Source organism: Trichosurus vulpecula, chromosome 8 (assembly GCF_011100635.1).
Source record: "Trichosurus vulpecula isolate mTriVul1 chromosome 8, mTriVul1.pri, whole genome shotgun sequence".
Taxonomy (NCBI): domain Eukaryota; kingdom Metazoa; phylum Chordata; class Mammalia; order Diprotodontia; family Phalangeridae; genus Trichosurus; species Trichosurus vulpecula.
Genome location: NC_050580.1, coordinates 33,677,227 through 33,698,864, shown reverse-complemented (window position 1 = coordinate 33,698,864; position 21,638 = coordinate 33,677,227). Strand labels below are relative to the sequence as shown.

The window sequence follows — 21,638 nt, the reverse complement described above, 5'->3', positions numbered from 1 at the left end:
CCTACTTTTTCAGGGTGGTTGCAGGAAGTATTTCTGTAAACCTTAAAGCATCAGGGAAGGGGGGCTTGTTATAATTCACTCCCTTACACTTAAATCAGGAGGAAAAGAGCCGACAGGAAGTGGAAGGATGGAGGCAGGAGGAGAGATGGGCAACAAGACAAAGTTTATCCACGTCATTGGCTACCGGAGGCTATTTGAGTGGGAAGATGGAACATGAGACTCAGAGCGCATCTTCTCTCGGGGAAGCTTGGTGATCGGGAGGGCCAGCACAAAGATTTAGTCGTGGCTAAGCCCCAGTCCTTTGGGTTGGCTCATCTCCAACCAAGAAAGCTGGTGGCTCAACATGCCAGGAAGCCTCCTCCCGGCCCACTCTGATCTCCAACTTGGGCCAAAGGATTCAACAGAGCGCTATCCCCTGTACCGCCACCAGCTGTGGTGTGGCGATGATAATAATTCTGTACATCAATAGCATTTTTAACATATCAGACTTGGAGGAAGCTTCAGAGACCACTAACCCAACTCCTTCACTTCGCACTAAAGCCCATTTGAGGGAGGTGACTTGTCCAAGGTCACACGCCAATTAAGCCTCGGACCCCAGACTGGCATGTCTGCCCAGTCTGTGCCCAGGGGCTGTATGAAGTAAGGCCAAAACCAAATGGGGGAAGAGGCCCTGCTGCTGGGCACCAGGTAACAGGATTCCAACGCTGTGCCAACTCCAGGGGACCACACGCCAGGCTCTGGGCACGGACTTGGGGGAGCCCAGGCTGACTGCCTGAAGCTAGCCAAAACTCTCAAGAACAAAACAAATACACAGGCTTTGGTCTCCCAGGCCAGAAAAAGGAGACAGCCCACTCCCCCCAGCCCCACTCCCGACCAGTGCTCCAGGCATTCCATTCAATCCACAGGAGGCATGGGGTTTTCCTGGGGGGCACCCTAGTCTGTAGAGTATGAGAGAGAGAGAGAGAGAGAGAGAGAGAGAGTGTGTGTGTGTGTGTGTGTGTGTGTGTGTGTGTGTGTAGGAGGAGGGAAAAGGAAAGGAGGAGAAGGAAAGAGAGAGAAGTGAGACAGAGACAGAAAGGAGAGCCAGAAACAAAGAGAAGAGAGAAAGAGAGAGAAGGGAGAGAGACAGAGAGGGAGAAGAGAGGGAGGGGAACAAGGCGGGGGGAAGGGGAGTGTGACAGTGCCCTGAGGCTTCCTGGCCTTCCCCATTCTGCCCTGACACCCCCCACTCCCATCGAGTACCTTTCCTGAAGCGCACTCGGTCCCATCCAGGGGCGGCCCCTTCTTAGTTTTGCAGAAGTAAGGGTTGTCGGGGTGGCTGCACCATAGCTGTTTGCAAGAGTCGAAGGTTCTGAACTGCAACACAAGACAGATGTCAGAAAACTTGGGTTTGACTCCTGCCCAGGACACAAGCTACGTAACATCTCTGGACTGAGTTTCCCATCTGTACAATGTGGGAAGGGAAGGAAGTATAAGCATTTCTGTAATGCTTCCCATGTGCCAGGCACTGTGCCAAGCACTTGACAATGATTGTGATCCTCACAAGAGCCCTGGAAGGTAAGTGCTATTTGTAAAGGTGAGGAAACTGAGGCTGACAGTGTTTAAGTGACTTGCCCAGATTCACACAGCCAGGAAGTACCTGAGGTTGGATTTGAGCTCAGGACCACTAATCCATTGCCTTCCTGATCAAGTATGGGTGGAAATGGGTGTCCTCCGAGGTTCCTTTCAATCTTGGGAGTCCCTGGGTCTGCACCACTCTCTGCCTGTTTCTAGTCAAGTTTCATCCTCTCCCCCCCCCCGCCCCAGCCCCAACTCCCACAATTTTCCTGTATCTCTTGGGGCACTCAGCAGAGAACCAGAGAAGAAAGGACAGGCAAATCATAACACATCAGAGCTGGAAGGACCTTTGAACATGCATGTCCCAGTGAGAGAGAGCACTGAATCTGCAGCCAGAGGATTTGTGTTCAAATTCCTCCATCTCTATCACTCCCCTGTGTGGCTGTGACAAGTCACAACACTTCTGGGCCTCAATTTCCACATCTGTAAAATGGGGTTGGCCCAAATGTCTCTGAGGCCCCTTCTCTGATCATCCCCTCCCAGCTACACGTCTTATTCCCCAGACTTCACCACCATGACCCAACTGCCTTCTCACCTTGGAATGGCCCTCTGCCATGCCAGCCCCTTCTCCCATGGGAGAGTATCTTCCAAGGCTTCCATTTTGGGGAGCAGCCATGGCCGGCCATCATCTGTTCCCATCCTGGTTGTGCTCCCCAGACCTTGCCCCTCATGCCCTTGTGAGGGCAACTCCATCCCAACCCCCCACTCTTCCACTCCCTCCTACATGTTATTTTTTTCTTGTTATTGAGGTACTGGCATGTTTCGTTTTTTCATTATAAATATTTAGAGATCGTGTCCACTTCCTGAGAGAGCTCTTCTAGCAAAGTCAAACAGCCGAGCAAAACAAATAAATCTGTGACTTCATGGGAAAGTGAGAGCACATTTCCACATCTGGGGTGTCCCAAGGTTCCATATCTGTTATTCTGGCTCCCTCCTGCCCCGCCCCATGGGGGAAAAAGGGAAAAAGAAACTCCTTGTGATGAATGTGCATAGTCAAGGGAAACAAACTCCCTCAGTGGTTGGAGGGGTGGGGAGAGGAAGAGAGAGAGACAGAGAGAGAGAGAGAGAGAGAGAGAGAGAGAGAGAGAGAGAGAAAGGAGAGAGAGAGAAAGGAGAGAGAGAGAAAGGAGAGAGAAAGGAAAGAGAGAGAGGTGGGTATGGGTATGGGTGTGTGTGTATACATATAAATATATATATATATATATATATTTACATGCCACCACACACACATATATGTAATATATAATTATATATACAGAATATAAATACATATAAAATCATTCTGCACCCTAAATCTGTAACATCTCAGTAATGAGTGGCGTGTGTTGTCCTTCCTCCACTAGAATGCAGCCCCACTGAGGGCAGGGAATGTCCTTTCTTTTGCTTGTATTTCTATCCCAGCACTTGATACAGTGCCTGGCACAAAGTAGGTGCTTAATAAATGCTTATTACTTACCTACCTACCTAGAATGTCAGACCTTAGATCCTAGAACATAGAATGGCAGCACCAAGAGGACCCTTACATATTATCTCTTCCAACGATCTCATTTTGGAGATGAGAAAACCGCAGCTCAGCCTGGGCCTGACTCCTTCAATGGAACAGGGAGCTAGGAGAAGGCCCCTAGGCTTCTGACTGAAGCCCGACCTGTTTCCCCCTCCTTCCTGCAGGGCCATTGGATGGATGGCTGGCGTCCCTGCAGACGCACTGCCCGATAGGGCCTAGGCATAGGCCTGAGTCTGGGCCTGGGACTGGGCCTGGGGCCGGTACTCACGGCTGTGCAGGTCTGATAGCCGACACCAAAGTCGAATCGGCACTGCTCGTCCATGGAGTAGTCGATCCCAGGAAGCTCAGGCAGCTGGGGCCACTGGTGCTCAAAGGGGTCGTCCAGGAGGCAGTCGTAGGAGCTGTGGGGACACGAGGGATGGCAGGGGAGAGGTGGGTCAGCTGGGTCTGGCCGTGCACAGGGAGGGGATGCCCTCTCCATTCTCTCTAGGACCAGAGCAAGGATTCTCCAGTCCATTCCTCCATCCTCCTCGTTCCTCCCTACAGGCTGGCGGATTGTGAAACTGCTTTCAGTGGAAGTCAGCAAGAAGTCCTAATTACGCCTTACCCACCCCACCTTTTCCCCTCACCTGGGTCATGGCCAAACTGGGCAAAACTTCTCCTGGTCCAACCCCTTCCCTGACCACTTCATCTTCCTTGTCTGTGTTCTCCAGCCCCTCTCAAACCACCCCAGGACAGGATGTGTGACGGAAAGGCCCCAGGATGCTCAGCTGGCCTCAGCCATCTCAGGGAGACTTGGGTATCCTCAGGCCAGCATGAGCCCAGGGTCCCTGAGGCCATGAGAAGCCAGGAGGGTGAGGGAGCCCAGGGAGGGAGCTCAGGTTAGGCTAAGCCATAGCCTCGCTCTCTCCCACAGGGGACTTAGGAAGAGGGATCATCTGTCCCTTTAGAGCCATCTGCCAAATACAGGAAGCCTCTGATGCCTAGTGGTTAGAGCAGTAGGAGGCTTGCATTCAAATCTTACCTCAACACTCCCTGTATGACCTTGAACAAGTCTCTACCTCTCTTATCCTCTAAAATGGGTAAAATGGGATAATAACACATTCCCACCTCATGGGGTCGTTGAGAGAGCCAGCACTGCAGAGATGGGAGCTGTCCTTACGGCTGTTAAGGATCATCATGGTGAGCGTGGGAGGGGAGGTAGGTGGGAGGAACAGAGCCACGTTGGGCTAGTCTGAGATTCTGGGCCAAGTGTCCCAGGTCATGCTGTGTGGGTGGCTGACTATTCCATCTACACCCAGGGCCAGAGAAAATACAGTGCTATCCCCCCTCAACTATGAGGGTCCTGCTCTAGCCCCCACACTTCAGCAGCATGGGGTGGGGGAGGGAAGGAGACACCTACTGTATGTAACGGTTCAGCTCCTGCTTGCTACAGCGGGACCAGTGGTAACGGTGGAAGGCGGCCTGCACCAGTGGGGCCATGATACTCCCCATGCTCGTCTCGTCGGCACACCGGTTCCCCTGGCCATCATGCTCCATTCCTAGCCTAGGAGAAAGGCCCCTGAGCTGGGCTCCTGCAGGATGCTCCCCAGCAATGGCAGAGAGGGCAGCCCAAGCAAGGCAGGAGGATCCAATGGCTGGCACCCAGACTGCTCCAGACCTCCCCTGCCTTGTTGTGGGACCCTGGACAAACTCCATCAATGCTCCCACTTCCCAGATCATGGGACAGGGTGGGCTGGGGTGAGGGAATCCCTGTTCCTCCCCATCGCTACTGAGTGAGCCTGAATCCCTTCCCTAACCCGCCAACCCCAGAATGCCCCATTACCTACACATACACACACACACACACACACACACACACACACACACACACACACCATGGTGTTCTGCTGCTTTCCACCTCTGCACCTTTACTTATACTTTTCCCCCAACTTCAAACATGCAGCCTTTTCTCCTCCTCTCCAAAATCTCCCCATCCATCAAGGCAGGCACAACTCAAGCCCATCTCTTCCAGGAAGCTTGCCCTGCTTCCCCCGACCCAAAGGGAGTGAGTTCTCCCTCCCTCTAAAATATTGGAGCACTGACTGTCTAAATTTGGGTTCAAAGCTCAGCCCAGCTTCTTACTCTTTATGTGGGCTTGGGTCCTCTCTGGAGCTCAGCTCCCCCTACTCCACAGGGCTCTCACAAAGAAAGCATTTTGTAGAACTTCAGTCACTCTATAAATAGGAAGCTCGATTATCTGTAAAATGAGGGGACTGGACTCGATGAATCCCAAGGTCCCTTCTAGCCCCCAAGCCTGTAATCCTGAGGATGCTGAAAGGACCTGAGCCCAGAGAAATTATGGGCCAGGCCCTGAGGACACATCCATCCTTATCTAGTAACCCAGATTGGAAAGTTTCCCAATGGCTCATAGTCATTACAGAGGGCATATATTATTGACGCATTTCAGAGTTCAGAAACATGAGCCATAAGGTCAGGCAGCACCCAGTTCTGGAGAAAAGCTACACACATTCCCAGTGGCTGAGATCACAACCACATCTCTCCGCTCCCTGGGCTTTCAAGGAATCTTCCAAACCATTCCAATGTCACCTGGCCATTGCCAGGAACCCTCCACCCACCTCCCCCCGGCCCCACCCCAGCCAGAGACTGGGGGGGGGGGGGCGATGCGCATCACTTACACATGGCCAGTTTCATGAGCCACCACAAAGGCGGATGAAAAGCCATCTTCGTGGTTAAGGGTGCAGCTTCTCAGGGGGTGACACATGCCAGTAACCGGCGCATATCCTGCCAGAAGAGGGAGGGGAGAGAATGGGGGGGGCAGTAGAAGAGGAAGGTGGAGAGACTCAGAGAGAGAGCAAATGGAGGGAGAGAGAGGGAGAAGAGAAAAGAAGAGGGAAGATTGGAGGGAAGGGAGGGAGAGAAAGAGAGAGAGACAGAGACAGAAAGAGGGGAGACAGACAGAAAGGTGGGAAGAGAGAGAGAGAGAGAGAGAGAGAGAGAGAGAGAGAGAGAGAGAGAGAGAGAAAGAGAGAGAGAGAGAGAGAAAGAGAGAGAGAGAGAGAAAGAGAGAGAGAGAGAGAGAGAGAGAGAGAGAGAGAAAGATGTATCATTGAAATGTAAAATAACTCTAAACCAAAGCCTCACCCACATCCCCAATAGCCTGGCCTGCAGCCCTGCTGGGAAGGAGAACATCGCTACTCGAAGCCTCCACAGGACACTTAGAAAACCAAGTGCTCCCAGAGGCCCACCCTGCAGCCCCTGCAGTGACCTCTGCTCTCTTGGCCTCACCCTGAGTCCCCAGACCAATTCCAGCCTGGGGACAGCAGGGGCAGCACCGAGAGCTTGGCCCCAGCTGGGAGCCACGGCCTCCCCCCAACCAGAGGCCTCTTAGACTGGAAACCAAACCTGTGACATCATCAAGTTTAATCCCCTCATTTCAGAGAGGAAGAAAGTGAGCCCAGGTCCCTGTCCTGCTTAGCCACTGCTGAACCCGGACACATTACCGCCTCATTCCAAGCCTCAGTTTCCTCACATGTAAAATGAGAGGATTGGACTGGATGATCCCTTGCGCCCAATTGATCCTAGGTTCTAAGGGAGGGGCTTCCTGTTGTGGCATTCTGCATGTCTATATATGTGTATGTATATATGTGTGTGTATATGTGCTGTGTATGTATGTTTGTCTGCTATCTCCACCATTAGGTTGTGAGCTGTTGAAAGCAAGGACCCTTTGGGTTTTTTTTCCTTTCTTTGGAGCTCTTAGCACAGCACCGGGCACACAGTAGGTCCTACACAATAACTGAACCTCCTAGCTAGGACCTTCTGTGCTCTGAGTCCTCCCTGCCTGGGCAGTCCATAATCCTGGGTCTCTTTCAGCTCCAACACCCATGTTCCTTCAATTCCCCTTAGGGAAGGTCATGCACACAAGCATCATAATTTGTCTTTTCAGGATTAAGGAGAGTTTTTTCATAAGGGTTTAAAAAGAAGATCCAGGAGGCAGGATATAGCAGGGATCAATTCAATTCGATTGAAGAATATTGATGATCACTGCTGCTCAGGTCCTGAAGCCCAGCAGTGGAGACACAAAGGAGGGCCTGGTCCCTGCCCACAAGGGACTTAAAATCTATCAAACACTTTCCCTATAACAGCCCTGAGATACAGATTGAGCTAGTATTAATATGCCCATTTTACAAATGAGGTATAGAGACTCAGGGAAGAGCAGGGACTCTGCCAAGGTAACCCAGACAGGATTCAGACTCCAGCCTCTTGACTCCTGATCCCATTCTCTTTCTAACATACCCCCAGCTGCCTCTTTTACAGGGAGCCAGTGCAGAAGGTAGTGAATGATTTGGTCCAACGAATTCAGCAGGCACTTAACAAGAGCCTACTTGGTGCCTATCGCACTACATGTATGTGGTGGGAAGAAGCTCCACCGTGACAGCTTTGTACTCTAGCCAGATCTCCCTCCCCAAATCTCCTCTGGTTTGGAGCTGGACTCCCCACCCCAACCCTCCCTGTGCCTTCATTTCTTCCCCAAAAGAGCTGGAACTAGGTCCTGGTTTCAAATCTCAAATGTGTTACTACCTATGTGACCTTGGACAAGCCATTTAGTCCCTGTGGGTTCTAGTTTCCTCATTGCAATATGGGGTTAATATTCATGGCATTTGCTGTGAAGATAGGGTTTTGTAACCATAAAGTGCATTTAAAAAAATAATAAATATGTGCCAGGGTGAGATTTTTCCTTTCTTTTTAGCACAGTGCCGAGCACATAGTAGGTACTTAGTAAGTACTGAATGAATGAATGAATGAAGGCAACAGCAATACAGGTAACAGCCAGAGTGAGGGGACCTCAGAGTCCATCTGGTCCAACCTCTCATCTTACAAAGGAGGAAACTGAAACCCAGAGAGATTAAATCATTTCCCCAAGGTCACCCAGGCAGCAAATGGTGCAGCCGACACTTGAACTCATGTCCAGAAACTTCAATGGATCAACGTCATTAAGCATCTACTATGTTCTGGCCAAGTTTACGACACTGGCTTATTTTCCCAATTGTGTCAGCTCAGAGCAGTCGCTCTAAATGCCCGTTAATTATCTAGGTGTAGGACCTAGGGTGGCAAGTTGGTGGGGACCTCAGAGATGACCTTGTTCACCTTCCTCATTTCACAAAGGAGGGAACTGACTGGCCTCCAGCTGGTCAGTAACACAGGCGAGACTGACACCAAGGTTCTCCGACTGCCCGTCTAGGGCACCTTCTGAAATACGCGATCCGCATCTTGTGCTCGAGGAATCCCCTGATTCTGCTCATAACAAACGGCATTTCTGCAACCTTTCCAATCTGCGCATCAGAAGACTCTGGGAGGGGGCTGGAAACAGGCTCTCCCTAGTCATGGAGGAGAATTGGAGCTGTGGGCATGGGCAGGGTGGGGGAGGGGGTTGTCTCTTGCCTGCTTTCTCCCTTTTTCCCCCTCCAGCCAACTGCACACACCTGTCTATGGGGAATACAGTACCTTGCATACCTGCGGGACCAAAATCCTGCCGTGTGAGGAAGACAGCATGGTCATGATGCTCAGAATGGCCAGGGTCCGAACGCTGCTGGGAGTGAGCCCAGCGGCACACCTGCTCCAGGCTCCTGGATGGGTTCCCTCTCTCAATCAAGCTCAGAGACTGGAGGGCGTTTGGGGGTAGAGAATCAGAGGAGGGTTAATTTGGAAGAGCAGGCGCCATGATGTATTATAAGACAATTGGTCCAATCAAAGTATAAAGATCACCGAGTGAGGAATCAGAGAACCTGGGTTCAAACCCCACCTCTGACACTGCCTGGGTGACCTCAGGCAAGTCTTTTATGTCACCTCACTGGGCTTCAGTTTTCTGACCTGTAAAGTGAAAAAGCTGGACGAGGTGGCCCTAAAATCTATTATCCTTACTGAGCCAAGGTCTGAAGGGGCTCTCGAGGTCTAGAAGGTCCACAACACTACCCTGGACAATCTCACCCAAGATAGAACATTTCAGAGCTCTCCTGAGGAAATCCTCTCCAGTCCCTGCCTGGATCCCAAAGAAACCAATCATTTGCATCTACACTCACTTCTACCAGAGGGCCCTTGGCACTCTTCATCGTCCATCCCAAACCCTATCTATCCTTCAAGGTCTTCCTCAAGTCACGCCTTCTGTAGGATGGCCTCCTGGCCTCCTGAACATCATCAGCCTCTCCCTTCCCTGGCCCCCCACCAGAGCACTTAGGATTTGTCCCAGATTCTGCTCCGGCACTTTCTTACATCCACTCAAACGATTTGTCACATATTTTTGTCTCTTTCCATTGTTTCATGTGTAAGTCTGACTCCCCAGAAAAAAAGATGCAATAAAGATCTTGAAGCCCATTTCTACAACATTTCAACATTTGCAAAGCGTTTTCCCCCAAACAGCCCTGAGAGGTAGATAGTACCAGCATTCTCATGCTCTCTCCTGAGGGCAGGGGCGCTTAACTGTTGCTACCAGGCACAGAGCCTGGTGATTAAGAAATGCTTGTTAAGTGACTGATTGACCCCCATTTTACAAGGAGCCTCAGGTACAGAAAGTGCAGCATTTTACCCAAGGTCACATGGTGGGGAACTAAGATTTGAACCCATGTTCTCTGCCTCTCATTTTGGTACACGGTGCTAGAAGAGAAGATGAAATCTCATAGGATCACAGGACCATTGAGTGACAAGAAAGGACCTCAGAAGCCATCTAGACCAACCCCCCTCTTTTACGGTTGAGGAAACCAAGGCCCAGGGAAGTTAAGGGGCTTGCCCAAAGTCACATGGGCAGTAAGAATAAGAGGAGAGATTTGAACCCAGGACCTCCAACATCAGAGCTGGTGCTCTCACTGCCATGCTGCTATCTCCCCAGGTCTCTGAATGTGGGGATGGGTTTCTCCTCCATAAAGCTAGCACACCGCCTGCCTGAGCAGCCTTTGCTCTGCCCTGTGGCCAACCTGATGCCTGCTTGTCTTCCTGCACTGATGACAGCGCTTACCTGTCGATAACCCACCATGATCATCCGTACCAGGGCGATGTTCATATGCACCCCCAGGGATTCATCATGGTAGATCTCATCCACCTGGAGGAAGTAAGAAGGGAATGTAGCTTAGTACATGCAGAGACGAGAAGTCACAGTCAAATCTGTAGGCTTTGGGAGCTCGTCTGTCCCAGGTTTTAAAGACAACCTAACCCAACTCCCTTCATCTTACAAGTGGGGGAACAGATTTCCCAGGAAAGGAAGTGATTTGGCCAAGGTCATTCAGGTAAACAGAAGAACCAGGATTTGAACCTGAACCCTCCAACTCCATACTAGCTTCCTTTCCATTACACCACGATGACCCTCCAATTAAACCCCGTCATTTTGCAGATGAAGACACTGAGACCCAGAAAGGGCTGGGGACACACGCTCAAGGCCACGTAACTCGTCAGCATCAAAGCTGGTATGGATGCTCCGATCCTCTGACCAACTGCACAGCTCTTGTCTCTTACTGCCTCTCCCTTTCCTACCCTCCCAGTGGAAGACGTCAAGCTCTCAGCCAAGGATCTCTGCAGCCATCAACAAAATTCGAGAGAAGTGCAGAAAAATCATCCCATGTCCTGTATCTTGAGCTCCCTCCCCCTGGAGGCCCAGGACCTTCCCAGCTTTGTTTTCCTTCCCCTCAGTCTCATTGCCCCCAGCCTCTCCTTTAACAGGGGCTTAGTAGGCTCTGACATTCGCTAAAGGCCCTTCCGGCCAGCCCTGATGCGCTGGGTTCTGTAGCTCCACAGTTCTAACTGCCCATTCCGCTCTGACCATCTCTGTTCTAAGGACCCAACTCTGGGCAATGAGGAGTAGTGAGCTCCCCAAAGTCGCTCAGGGAATGAGCCTTTTAGCCTGGACTCCAGCCCCAGGCTTCTGACTCCAAGTCCACAGCTCCCTCCACTGCAGTATCACCTCACTGCCTTGTGTCTCCTTACCCATCAATTCTTCCAAAATCAGAAGTCTGCTCATGTCTCTGAAATAGTCAGAGCTGACCTTTATAGAGTTCGTTAAGGTCTGCCAAGCACTGACTCCCACCATCCCATCTGCTCATCACAACAACCCTGTGAATTAGGTGTTACTCTTATCTCCATTTTACAAATGAAGAAACCGAGGCTGAGACATTATTATAATACATAAAATGTCAGCACTGAGAGGGATCTTAGAATATAGCATGTCAGGGCTGAGAGGGATCTTAGAACGTAGACCGTCAGGGCTGAGAGGGACCTTAGAACATAGAACATCAGGGCTGAGAGGGACTTCAGATCGTAGAATGTCAGAGCTCAAAGGGACCTTAGAACGTAGAATGTCAGGGCTCAGAGGGACCTTAGAACGTAGACCATCGGGGCTCAAAGGGACCTTAGAACGTAGATCGTCAGGGTTGAGAGGGACCTTAGATCATAAAACGTCAGGGCTGAGGGGGACCACTCACATAAAATACAAAATGTTGTAACTAAAAGGATCCTGAGACTCTAGAATATAGAATATCAAAGACTAGAAACAAACTAGGAAACACAAACTGGAGCGGGCAGCTGTGCTGGAGAGGGGAAAGAGCATTGGCTCTGGGTTCAAATACTACCTCAAAACCTACTTATGACCTTGGGCAAGTCACATTCCTCTATGGACTCGGTTTCTTCATCTATAATACGAGATGTTTGGAGTAAATGCCTTCAAGGTTTTCTTCCAGCTCTAAACCTATGATCCTCTAAGTCAACGTTCACAAAAATGTTCAACTTAATAATCAGAGCACTACCAAATAAAATGAGCTCACACTCCTCTAGTGGGCAGAAATGAATGGAATTGAGTTTTGTTTTTAAACCTCAACGTTGGTGAGACTGTGGGCAAACAGGTATACACATGCACTGCTGATGTAATTGTAAACCACTGCAACCTTTCTGGGAAACAAGGTGGCAACTGAAAAGAGATCACAGAACTGACCACACCTTTTGACCCAGTAATCTCACTTCTGGGAATATAGAAACAGAACTATTTTTGCAAACACCATAGAATTTGAACTAAAATGGGACTCCGAGATCTTGTATTCCAAACCTCTCATTTTACAGATGATGAAAATGCAGCCCAGAGTGTTGAACTGTCGATGAACTTTTCCTCTTGAATTGTTTTTAAATTTTATTTTCAGTTCTTAATTTTCTCCCTCCTTCCTCTTCCCCTACTCATTAAGAACATAAGAAAAATAAAACCTGTGACAAATACGTATAGTTGTGCATGATGAATTTTGACCCTATGTTGCTGTCAGCACACCACCACCAACTCAGAGTCTGTCTCCCTGGCCGGGTCAGATGGGGACCGGTCTTGGAGGGCTTATAGACTGAGGCAAGCCACTAGTACTGGCTCCAGAAGCTGGAGGTGACCCCAAAGGGCCCCGATTGGAGGGAAAAGAGGACTCTGGGACCAGGCCTGCCCGGTGTGTGTGCCGGGCTGGGACGGGAGCTAGGTGCCTACTTAGCCCCAGAAAACTGTATGGATAATTATGGAATGCAGCTCTCTCTCATAGCTAAAAGTGACACACAGACTTTGGGGACACCTTGTTTTAAGATGACACTTCCCTGGCATAGCTGAACAATCCTAGACTCCTCTGGAGCCTGGGGTAAGTCCCTTCCCAAATACTGGTTTCAGTTTCCTGGCCTACTAAACGCGATCAGCCTAAACAGGTTCAGAGGATCCAGGGTCAGTCTTGGCTCTGTCACATGACCTTGATTAGGTTATTTAACCTGGCAGGCCTCAGTTTCCTCAGCTGTGAAATGGACTTGGACAAGATGGCCCATGAAGATCCTAGGTTACTTCACCTGCCCAAGCTTCAGTGTCTTCATCTGCAAAGTGAGGGAGCCAGATTAGCTGATTTCTGAAGGCCTCTGAGCTCCAGATCTATGATCTAAAGTCACTAACACTCCCTCAGGCCTCAGTTTCCTCTTCTGTACAGTGGTGGGGGGGGAGGTTCAGACTGCATGAGGTCTAAGGTCACTTTCGGCTCTAGACCTCTCATCCCATGCCAACTCAAACCATCGAATCATGCCTCGGGCACTTCCTAACTGTGTGACCCTGGGCCACTCACTCAACCACCGTTTCCTCAACAGTAAAATGGTGGTGATAACAGCACCCACCTTCCGGGGTAGTTATGAGGATCCAATGAAATAACATTGGTAAAGCCTTCTGCACAGTGCCTGGCACACAGTAGGTGCTTAATAAATGCTTCTCCTCTTCCTTTCCCTGTCTGCCACGCCTCCCAGCTGTGACACTGAGTTCTAAAGCCTCAAGCTCAGCTGCTACCATTCAGACAGGCGGGTCTGGCCTGGCTCCGACTCCAAAGCTACATCACCACTCACTCTTCACGCTGGTCCAGGCTGTGTGTGGGCTATCAAGCAGGCAATCAGAGGCAGGACCCAGACCAACCCAAATGCCTGTAAACGCAACCACTCACCACAATGAAGACTCAAGGGGAGAGGACCCAAGACCAAATTCTCTGGGCTTCTCCAGCTCCTGGGCTCATCCCCAGCCAGCACTCCCTCCTCTCTCGGCTCTGTCTGAATGTTCTCTTCTCACTGAGTTCCAGCTCTCAGTACCTCTGCCATGCTCTTCTGCCACCAAATCACCAATCTCCCAGCAGCCTTAGAGTGCTGTGCCACCTCGGAAAGCCCTGGTCGGGCTGCTAGCACAATCGATTGTTCCCCTATCTGCTGAACCCATAACACCAAGAATGCAGAGCATTCCTTCCTGGTCTCTAATGCTCAAACCAATGCTCACCCTCACTCTCCAAGAGGCAGGATAGCTGGAGGGGACGAGCACTGGGTTGGAGTCAAATAGACGAACATGGGTTCAAATCATGGCTCTGTTACTTATCTGTTTGACCCTGGGCAACTCACTTAACCTTTTGGGGCCTTGATTTCCTCACCTGTAAAAGGAGGAGGTTATGTTAGACAGCCCCTGTGGTCCCATCGAGCTCCAGCTCTGTGACTCTAATCCCTGCCCTGTATTATTCCATTTTCCTGACAGTAAGCCTGGGTGGTGGAGAGCCTCAGAAAGTGCCACAGCCTAATTTCTGCCTGATGAGGAAGAAAACCCACTAGTGGAGTTAGGACTAGCTGGGCTCTGTGTCTTTCTTTTCTTTTTCCTCTGGTCTCTATTCCTTTATGATTGTTTTTCTCTTTCTTTGTATTTTCAGGGCTTAGTACAGTGCCAAGCATAAAATAAGTGCTTAATAAGTGTTTGTGGACTGACTGACAGTGCTGCCCCAGGCTCGTAGGAGGAGAAAAGCCATGCTGCAAAATGCAATCATTCGGGTGGCTCTGGCAGTTAAAAATGTTTCCCTTACATAGCCTGTCTTCCTCTCTGGAATCTCCCCCTGTCATTCCTAGTTCTATTCACTGAGGCCAAGCAGAGTTGGTGTACATGTTCTTTTAAAGATCACTGGGGGGAAAAATGGAGGTGGGGGCAGCAGCTACATGGTGCAGTGGATAGAACACCAGCCCTGGAGTCAGGAGGATCTGAGTTCACATGTGGTCTCAGACACTTACTAACTGTGTTACCCTGGACAAGTCACTTAACCCCAATTGCCTCAAATAAGTAAAGATCATCGACAGACGCTCAGAAATCACATCTGCTCCTCCTCCCCCACCCCCAAATGCTGGTGCATCATATATCGCATGGGCCTGAGCACTAGTTTGGGGTATACAGTATATAACTTGGGATCCAAGAAAGGAAGCTCAGGGCCTTGAATGTCAGTCTAAGAAGGCTGGCCTTTATTAAGTAGGAAACAGGAAGCTAACAAAGGCTTTGAGCAAAAAAAAAAAAAACATGAAATGATCACATGTGTGTACCAAGCAGATCTAAGACAGTACATCACACGTCATGGGAGCTCAATCAATGTTTGACGAATTACAGAGCAGTCTGAGAATAATATGCATGATGGGTTCGAGGGACAACGAACTGGAAATCAGAAACCTTCCTGTAAGGCTAGTGTCCAGCGGAGAAATGATCATGGCTGGAACTAACTGGGCAGCAGTGAGGATGGACGGGAAGGGATGGACTGGAGGGAGGAGGCATGGTATATTGAAAGAACATTGAATCTGGACTCAAAGGATCTGGGTTGAAATCTGTGATCCTCTATGCATTACTTACCCACTCTGAGCCTCAGTTTAGTCATCTGTTCAATGGAGGGAGGGGGGCTGGACCAGATGACCTCCAAGGACCCTCCCCATCCCATGTTCCCTGGCTCAGCTCTGGATCTGACATACTCAGCCATAGCTTTCTCAATGCTGGGCTACGAGCCATGCCAAGGGATGGCCTGGAGCCAGGGTCTGTTATAACAAGTGGCGTCAGCCAGGGGGTATGGTGAGCTGCTCAGCTATGTGGCCGATGACCCAGGCTTCCAGCTGGGCTCCAGGGTGGGGAGGGAATGCCCTCCCGAGCTGGGCAGGACTCCCTCCCTCAGCTCCCTGCTGCAAAGGCAGAGCCCTGGCACCGCAGGAGAGTGTCTGAGCCCAGCAGCTTCCTGCCTGGGAGCACCAACTCGGCAGCCACAGCCAAGAGCAAAGAGCCCCGGCCTCGCAAGCAGGCAGCCTTGGTTCAAATCCTGACACTGCCCCCTGGCAGCCAGGCACCCTCTGGCCATCACTTTACCTGTCCAGGACTTGGAATCCCATGTGTAAAATGAGGGGGGCTGGGCTGGGATCATCGAACGAGAGCCAGGAGGGACCTCAGAGGCCATCTAGTCCAACCCCTCGTTTTACAGACAGGGAAACTGAGGAACATCAAGAGGAAGTGACTTGTCCAAAGTCACAATAGGACCAGAGACATAAAGCCAGAAGGGCTCTCAGAGGACACCTACTCCAACCCCTCTTTTTACAAGCCCAGGTCAGGTACCGGTCTCAAAGCTACTCAGTGGCTGCCCAGGCCTTCCTAACTGCAGGTGCAATACTCTCTGCATCGTATCCCTCTGCCTCTGGCCAGATACCTGAAACAAGCCGTAACCTCCCCCATGAGTCTTCACTTCTTCCAGATAAATACCCCTGATTCATTCCTTCAGTCGATCCTTGCATAGTCTCGGGTCCCCTCGCCATCCTAGTCACACTCCTCAGGGCACAAGTCAGCTAGTCAATGTCCTTCATCAAATATAATGCCCAGAATAAAACCCAATCCTCTCTAAGGAGCCTGACCAGGGCAGGAGACCAGGACAAGACAATGACCTCCCTCATAGTGGACACTCTGCATCTATTAATACAGCCTAAAGTGCATTGACTATTTTGGGTCCATTGCTGATTAATATTGAACTTGTGGTCCACTAAAACCATGTGCCCATTGTTATAAGCATTCTCTTAACCTGCCTCCTCCATCCTACACTTTCCCTTTCAGTTTTAATGGAAGAGGAAAAGGAAGGGGGGAGGGAAGGCGAAGGGGGAAGAGGGGGAGGAGGGAGAAGAGGAGAAGGAGGAAGAAGAAAAGAAGAGGAGCAGGAAGAAGAGAAGAGGAGGAGGAGGAGGAGGAGGAGGAGGAGGAGGAGGAAGAAGAAGAAGAAGAAGAAGAAGAAGAAGAAGAAGAAGAAGAAGAAGAAGAAGAAGAAGGAGGAGGAGGAGGAGGAGGAGGAGGAGGAGGAGGAGGAGGAGGAGGAGGAGGAGGAGGAGGAGGAGGAGGAGGAGGAGGAGGAGGAGGAGGAGGAGGAGGGGGAGGAGGAGAAGAAGAATCCCACATTAAACAATAGACGGGTGTCCGAGGCCTGGCTGTAGCATGCTACATTTCTTCCTCTGATTTCGAGAAACTCCTTCCTTCCAACCCTCATAGTATCCTTCCCAGGATACCCCTCAGATCTTAAGTTGGACTGGCTCTAAGGTCGGGGTGATGGGAGGGACGGTAGGAAGAGATGCTATTGCTGTTTGCCCTGGCTTCCTCTGGCAGGAGGCTCAGCAGGAGTTCTTTCCTCTATGATCAGTGGAGGGGTTGAGTTTCTCATCTACTCACCCTGGGCTGCCTGAACCTGAGTTGGGCCAGTGCTTGGGCCCTGAGGCAAAGGAGGAACAGAGGCGAGGATAGAAACCTTGCTGCATGCGCTCTACAAGGCAGACCCTGCCCCTGTACTGGGCCTGAATATCCCCTTGTCAGCAGTGAAAGGGCGAATTTTAGTTCCCCAAAGCAGCTAAGGCTGCTCAGCCCAAAGGAGGCATCCAGGCAAAACGGTTCTTAAAGGGGGATTTCCTCCCATTGCAAAATCATTCCCCTTCAAGGGTGCAGCTGAGTTGGCAGATTTCCAGGCCTGCGTGGCCAGTTTCCTCCTCCTGATTCTACCTTTGTGCAGTTTCCAAGTGCATTCAACCCTGGAACAGAGCTATAGGCTCACTGAATGTCAGACTGGAAGATCAAAGGGCATAGGATATCCCAGTGAAGTTGAACAGACAACACCGAGTGTGAGAGCTCGGTGGGCTGTTGGAGTGCAGAGCTGGAAGGGACTTTAGAACACAGAACGTCAGAAGTGGAAGGATCTTAGAACACAGAATGTCAGAGGTGGAAGGACCTTAGAACACAGGAGCATTTGCAAGCCTGTGCATTGAAAAAAAGATTTGACTTGGCCTGTTTGGCTTCAAAGACAAGAAACAGGAGTCATGGGGAAAAGTGGCAAAGAGGCCACTTAGGCTTCATGTCATTGATGAGCCTTAGCCCTGGGCCCAGGTGGGAGGGGATACCTGAGAGGCAGTGGGTGGCAGCAGTCCTTAGAGGCCGCTTATTGAGGGATCCCAGAGGGTCCTCTTTTTCAAGTCAATAGGTTGGATAGGGCAGCCTCTAAGGCCCCTCCAGTTCTGAGATTCTCTGATTCTGTGGCTGAGCTTAAGGAGAGGGGCTGCATCCCTAGCCCATCCTGAGCCACAGTCCAGAAGCCTCCGCACCTCTGTCTCAGGGGTTAAGTTCCTGATCCATTTCCCAGCTGTCCGGGGCTGAGCCAGAACCCAGATGGGACAGCATAGGCAGATCTCTGAGGGTGCTGCCTCCTCAGTCTCTGGTTCAGGGCTCAGCTTCAAAGCATTCACACCGGGATGTTTATTATATCCCTCTTAAAGGTGTCCTTGTTCCCCTTGGCTCCCTGGGGCCTTTCCTGCAGCCCAGCTGGCCACTGCCCCTCCAGCCCCACACCCCAGGCTGGTTCACCCTCCGCCCCACCAGCCACTCCTGAGAGCCCCTCTTTTCTCTTCTATTCAGGACGCCTCACCCCAACAGGGTCCCTTTCATAAAGGTAACAATGGCCAGCATTTATCACTCGCTCCCGTGTTCCAGACACTCTTCAGTATTTATGACACCGCGACTCCCAGAGTTCATGTGAGCCTTCCGGAAATGGCATCACTCAGGGGAGAGCTGACCCAGGGCTTGGAAAGCTGAGCCAAGATCCAACCCCCTGGCGCCCCGCATTTCCCCTCTATCTGCCAGCCATGGCAGCAGCCCCCGTCCTGGGAAGAGCTAACCAACGTCACCCAGCTCAACAGAACCCAGGCTTTCTGCATGTTCCTGCAGGCTGCCTCCTGCTTCTCAGCTTTCCAAGCCTTACCCCACTGGGAGAAAGCGAGAGTGAAAGTTGCATTATCTTCATTTTACAGATGAGAAACTGAGACTCAGAAGCTCTCATAGAATCTTTGATCTACATTGATCCAACCCAAAGTGACTCTTCCCAAGGTCACTGAGGTAATGTGCGCTGAGAACTGGAAATTAATCTGGGTCAAGTGGAAAGAGTTCTGGATTTGGAGTCAGAAGCTGTGAGTTTGAATCCAGGTTCTATTTAGTAGCTGTGTGACCTTGAGAAAGTCACTCTTCTCTGGGCTTCAGCATCCTCTGCAAGATGAAGGACTTGCAAACACGGTAAACAAAAGGATCATTAGTAAAAGAAGCCAAGGGCTGATGAGCTGAAATAGAAATCGCCTCTTAGGAGCCCAGATGATTAAACCAGATTTCAGCCTCACACATTTAGAGTCTGGAAGGGCTAGCTCTAGAGAGCACGAGATCCAACCTCTTCCATTTACAGATGAAGAAACTGAGGCAGAAAGGGGTGAAGTGATTTGTCCAAGGTCACACAAGTCCATAGGGGCAGGGGATGGATGCCAATCTGCTCCTCTGACTCCAAACCCAGTACTCTTTCTCCTAAAACCTGATGGTCCACCTGACTTTGGGGACCATGCTCATAGACATGGATAATGGCCTTGGACCAAACTTTCCAGAACCTGTGATGGTTTAAAAGTCCTATCACCCACTCCAGCACTGCCAAGATGGCGGGAAGAGTCTCCTTTTCTATTTAAGCCTCCTTCTGTCCTTCCATAGGACCACAGAGCTAGGCTGAAACCATGGACCATGGTTAAATCAGCTCTGCCAAGGCTCCTAGACGAGATGGCCAACCTACCCTCCTACAGCCCCTCACTATCTCTGAAATGTTTTGGACTAAAGCCCGCTCCAAAACCACCACTTCCCTATGTGTATTGTTTCTCCCATTAGAACATAAGCTCCTTGAGGGCAGGGGCTGAGTTTGCTTTGCCTCCTCAGCACTAGACACAATGCCTGGCTCATAAAAGTGCTTCATGAAGATTTTCTTTCCCTCCCTTTTTCTTTATTCCTTCCCTTCTTCCTTTCTTCTTTTCTTCCTTCCTTTCTCCCTTTCCTTTCTTTCTTTTCCTCCTTCTTTCTTTCTAGACAAAATAAAGAAGATCAAGTTACTTAGTAGCAAATACAACAGAATTAAGGAGAGGAGCTGAGCTTCTTTCACGTCAACATCAGACGAGGTCCTTCCAGCACAGCCATAAGACACAACATCCCTCCGGTTCCAGAATATTACTGAAAAATAATCTCTCTAACTTACAGGGCAGCTAGATGGTGCAGTGTCAGATCCATCTTACTGAGTTCAAATCCAGCCTCAGACCCTTACTAGCTGAATGACCCTGGACAAGTCACTTCACCCTGTTTGCCTCAGTTTCCTCATCTGTAAAATGAGCTGGAAAAGGAAATGGCAAATCACTCTAGTATCTCTGCCAAGAAAACCTCAAATGGGGTCACAAAGAACTAGATGTGACTGAAGAAACGACTGAACAATAACATATTCAAAGGAAAACTGGAAAGAATAGACTTTTAACGAAGACAGACTTTATCTTCTTAGGAGCCTCAAGACTTGAGCTTCCATTCCAGTTCTTCTGCTTACTGGCTACGTGACCTCAGGCAACTCTCTTAACCTCTCTGACCCCCTTTTCTTCAACTATGGGTGTGGAACTACATTATCTATGAGGCCTCTTCCAGTTCTGCTGTTGAATGTCTGTTTTCTCAAATCCCTCTCACAACTGACATCCTGTGCTCTCCCCTCTGAGGCACCTCTCGGCTTGGACATGCTGTGATTCCTGGATCCTAACACCAAGGGCAGGGGGGTTCCTGGAGAAAAGAAGAGGAGGAATGTTGCAGAGATGGCAGGAGTCTCCCGTGGCGAGGGGAGGGAAGGAAGAAAGGATGTCAAATGAAAGGAATCACCAGCCAAACGCAAAAGCCTCACCTTAGTGTGAAAGCGCTTTTTGTGAGTCTTTGGTTTCAGACTAGGCTTCTCAAGCCCCAATAATGAATGTTTAATACGCGGTGGCAGCATGCCAACAGAAAACCAGCCCTGTGTTCAGGACACCATGTTCAGAGCGACCTGGTCCAGCTCTCTGAGGTCGTTTCCATCAGTGGTGAAACTTTCCACCTAAAGTTTCATTCTCATCGCCCGCACTTCACAGATTGAAGAGAAACATGAGGATATGAAAGTAGATCATAGAATGTCAGAACCAGAAGGGAGATCATCAAGCCCAACTTTATCGTTTTGTAGAGAAAACCAGGGCTCAGAGAGTAAGGATGACTTGGCCAAGGCCACACCAGAGAAAGTGACCAAGCTGGGAATTGAATCCAAGACTGTGACTCTAAATCTCATGTTCTTTCCATCATTTCACAGACCCTATTTTAAGAAACCAGAGAGAGAGTGAGAGAGGACTGGGGTGGGGGGAGAGAGAGGGAGGAAGGAAGGAAGGAAGAGAGAGAGAGAGGGGGGGGGAGGGAGAGAAAAGCAAAAGAAAGAAATAAAGGAAGGAAGGAAAGAAGGAAGGAAGAAAGGAAGGAAGGAAGGAAAGGAGGAGGGAAGGAAGGAAAGGAGGAGGGAAGGAAGGAAAGGAGGAGGGAAGGAATGAAGAAAGAAACAAAGAAAGAAAGGGAAGGGAAGATAAGACAAGGGAAGACAAGAAAGAAAGGGAAGACAAGGGAAGGAGAAGTAAAAGGCAAAGGGAAAGGGAAAAGGAAAGGGAGAGGGAGAGGGAGAGGGAAAGGGAAAGGGAAAGGGAGAGGAAAAAGAAAAAGGGAGAGGGAAAGGGAAAGGGAGAGGGAAAAGACATTTTCAGAACAGGTCAGCTGTGGAGTCTTTTCTTGCTAAGACCTGGTGAGGAAGCAGGTTAGAAGTCACTGCCTTTGCTGGTTCAGATCTCCCTAGCAACT

The 21,638-nt window shown here is 50.2% G+C and overlaps 1 protein-coding gene across 1 annotated transcript in view; it reads right to left on the bottom strand.

Annotated features, from left to right (window-relative positions):
- Positions 1–21,638, bottom strand: part of ADAMTS14 (ADAM metallopeptidase with thrombospondin type 1 motif 14) — a 107,399-nt gene that overhangs the window by 20,842 nt on the left and 64,919 nt on the right. Inside the window, exons 5-10 of the mRNA XM_036736469.1 lie at positions 10,131–10,214; positions 8,636–8,783; positions 5,800–5,905; positions 4,524–4,667; positions 3,390–3,522; positions 1,243–1,356 (exon numbers count right to left, since the gene is read on the bottom strand). Of these exons, the coding sequence (XP_036592364.1) occupies positions 1,243–1,356; positions 3,390–3,522; positions 4,524–4,667; positions 5,800–5,905; positions 8,636–8,783; positions 10,131–10,214 (729 nt within the window). The remainder of the gene's footprint in view (positions 1–1,242; positions 1,357–3,389; positions 3,523–4,523; positions 4,668–5,799; positions 5,906–8,635; positions 8,784–10,130; positions 10,215–21,638) is intronic.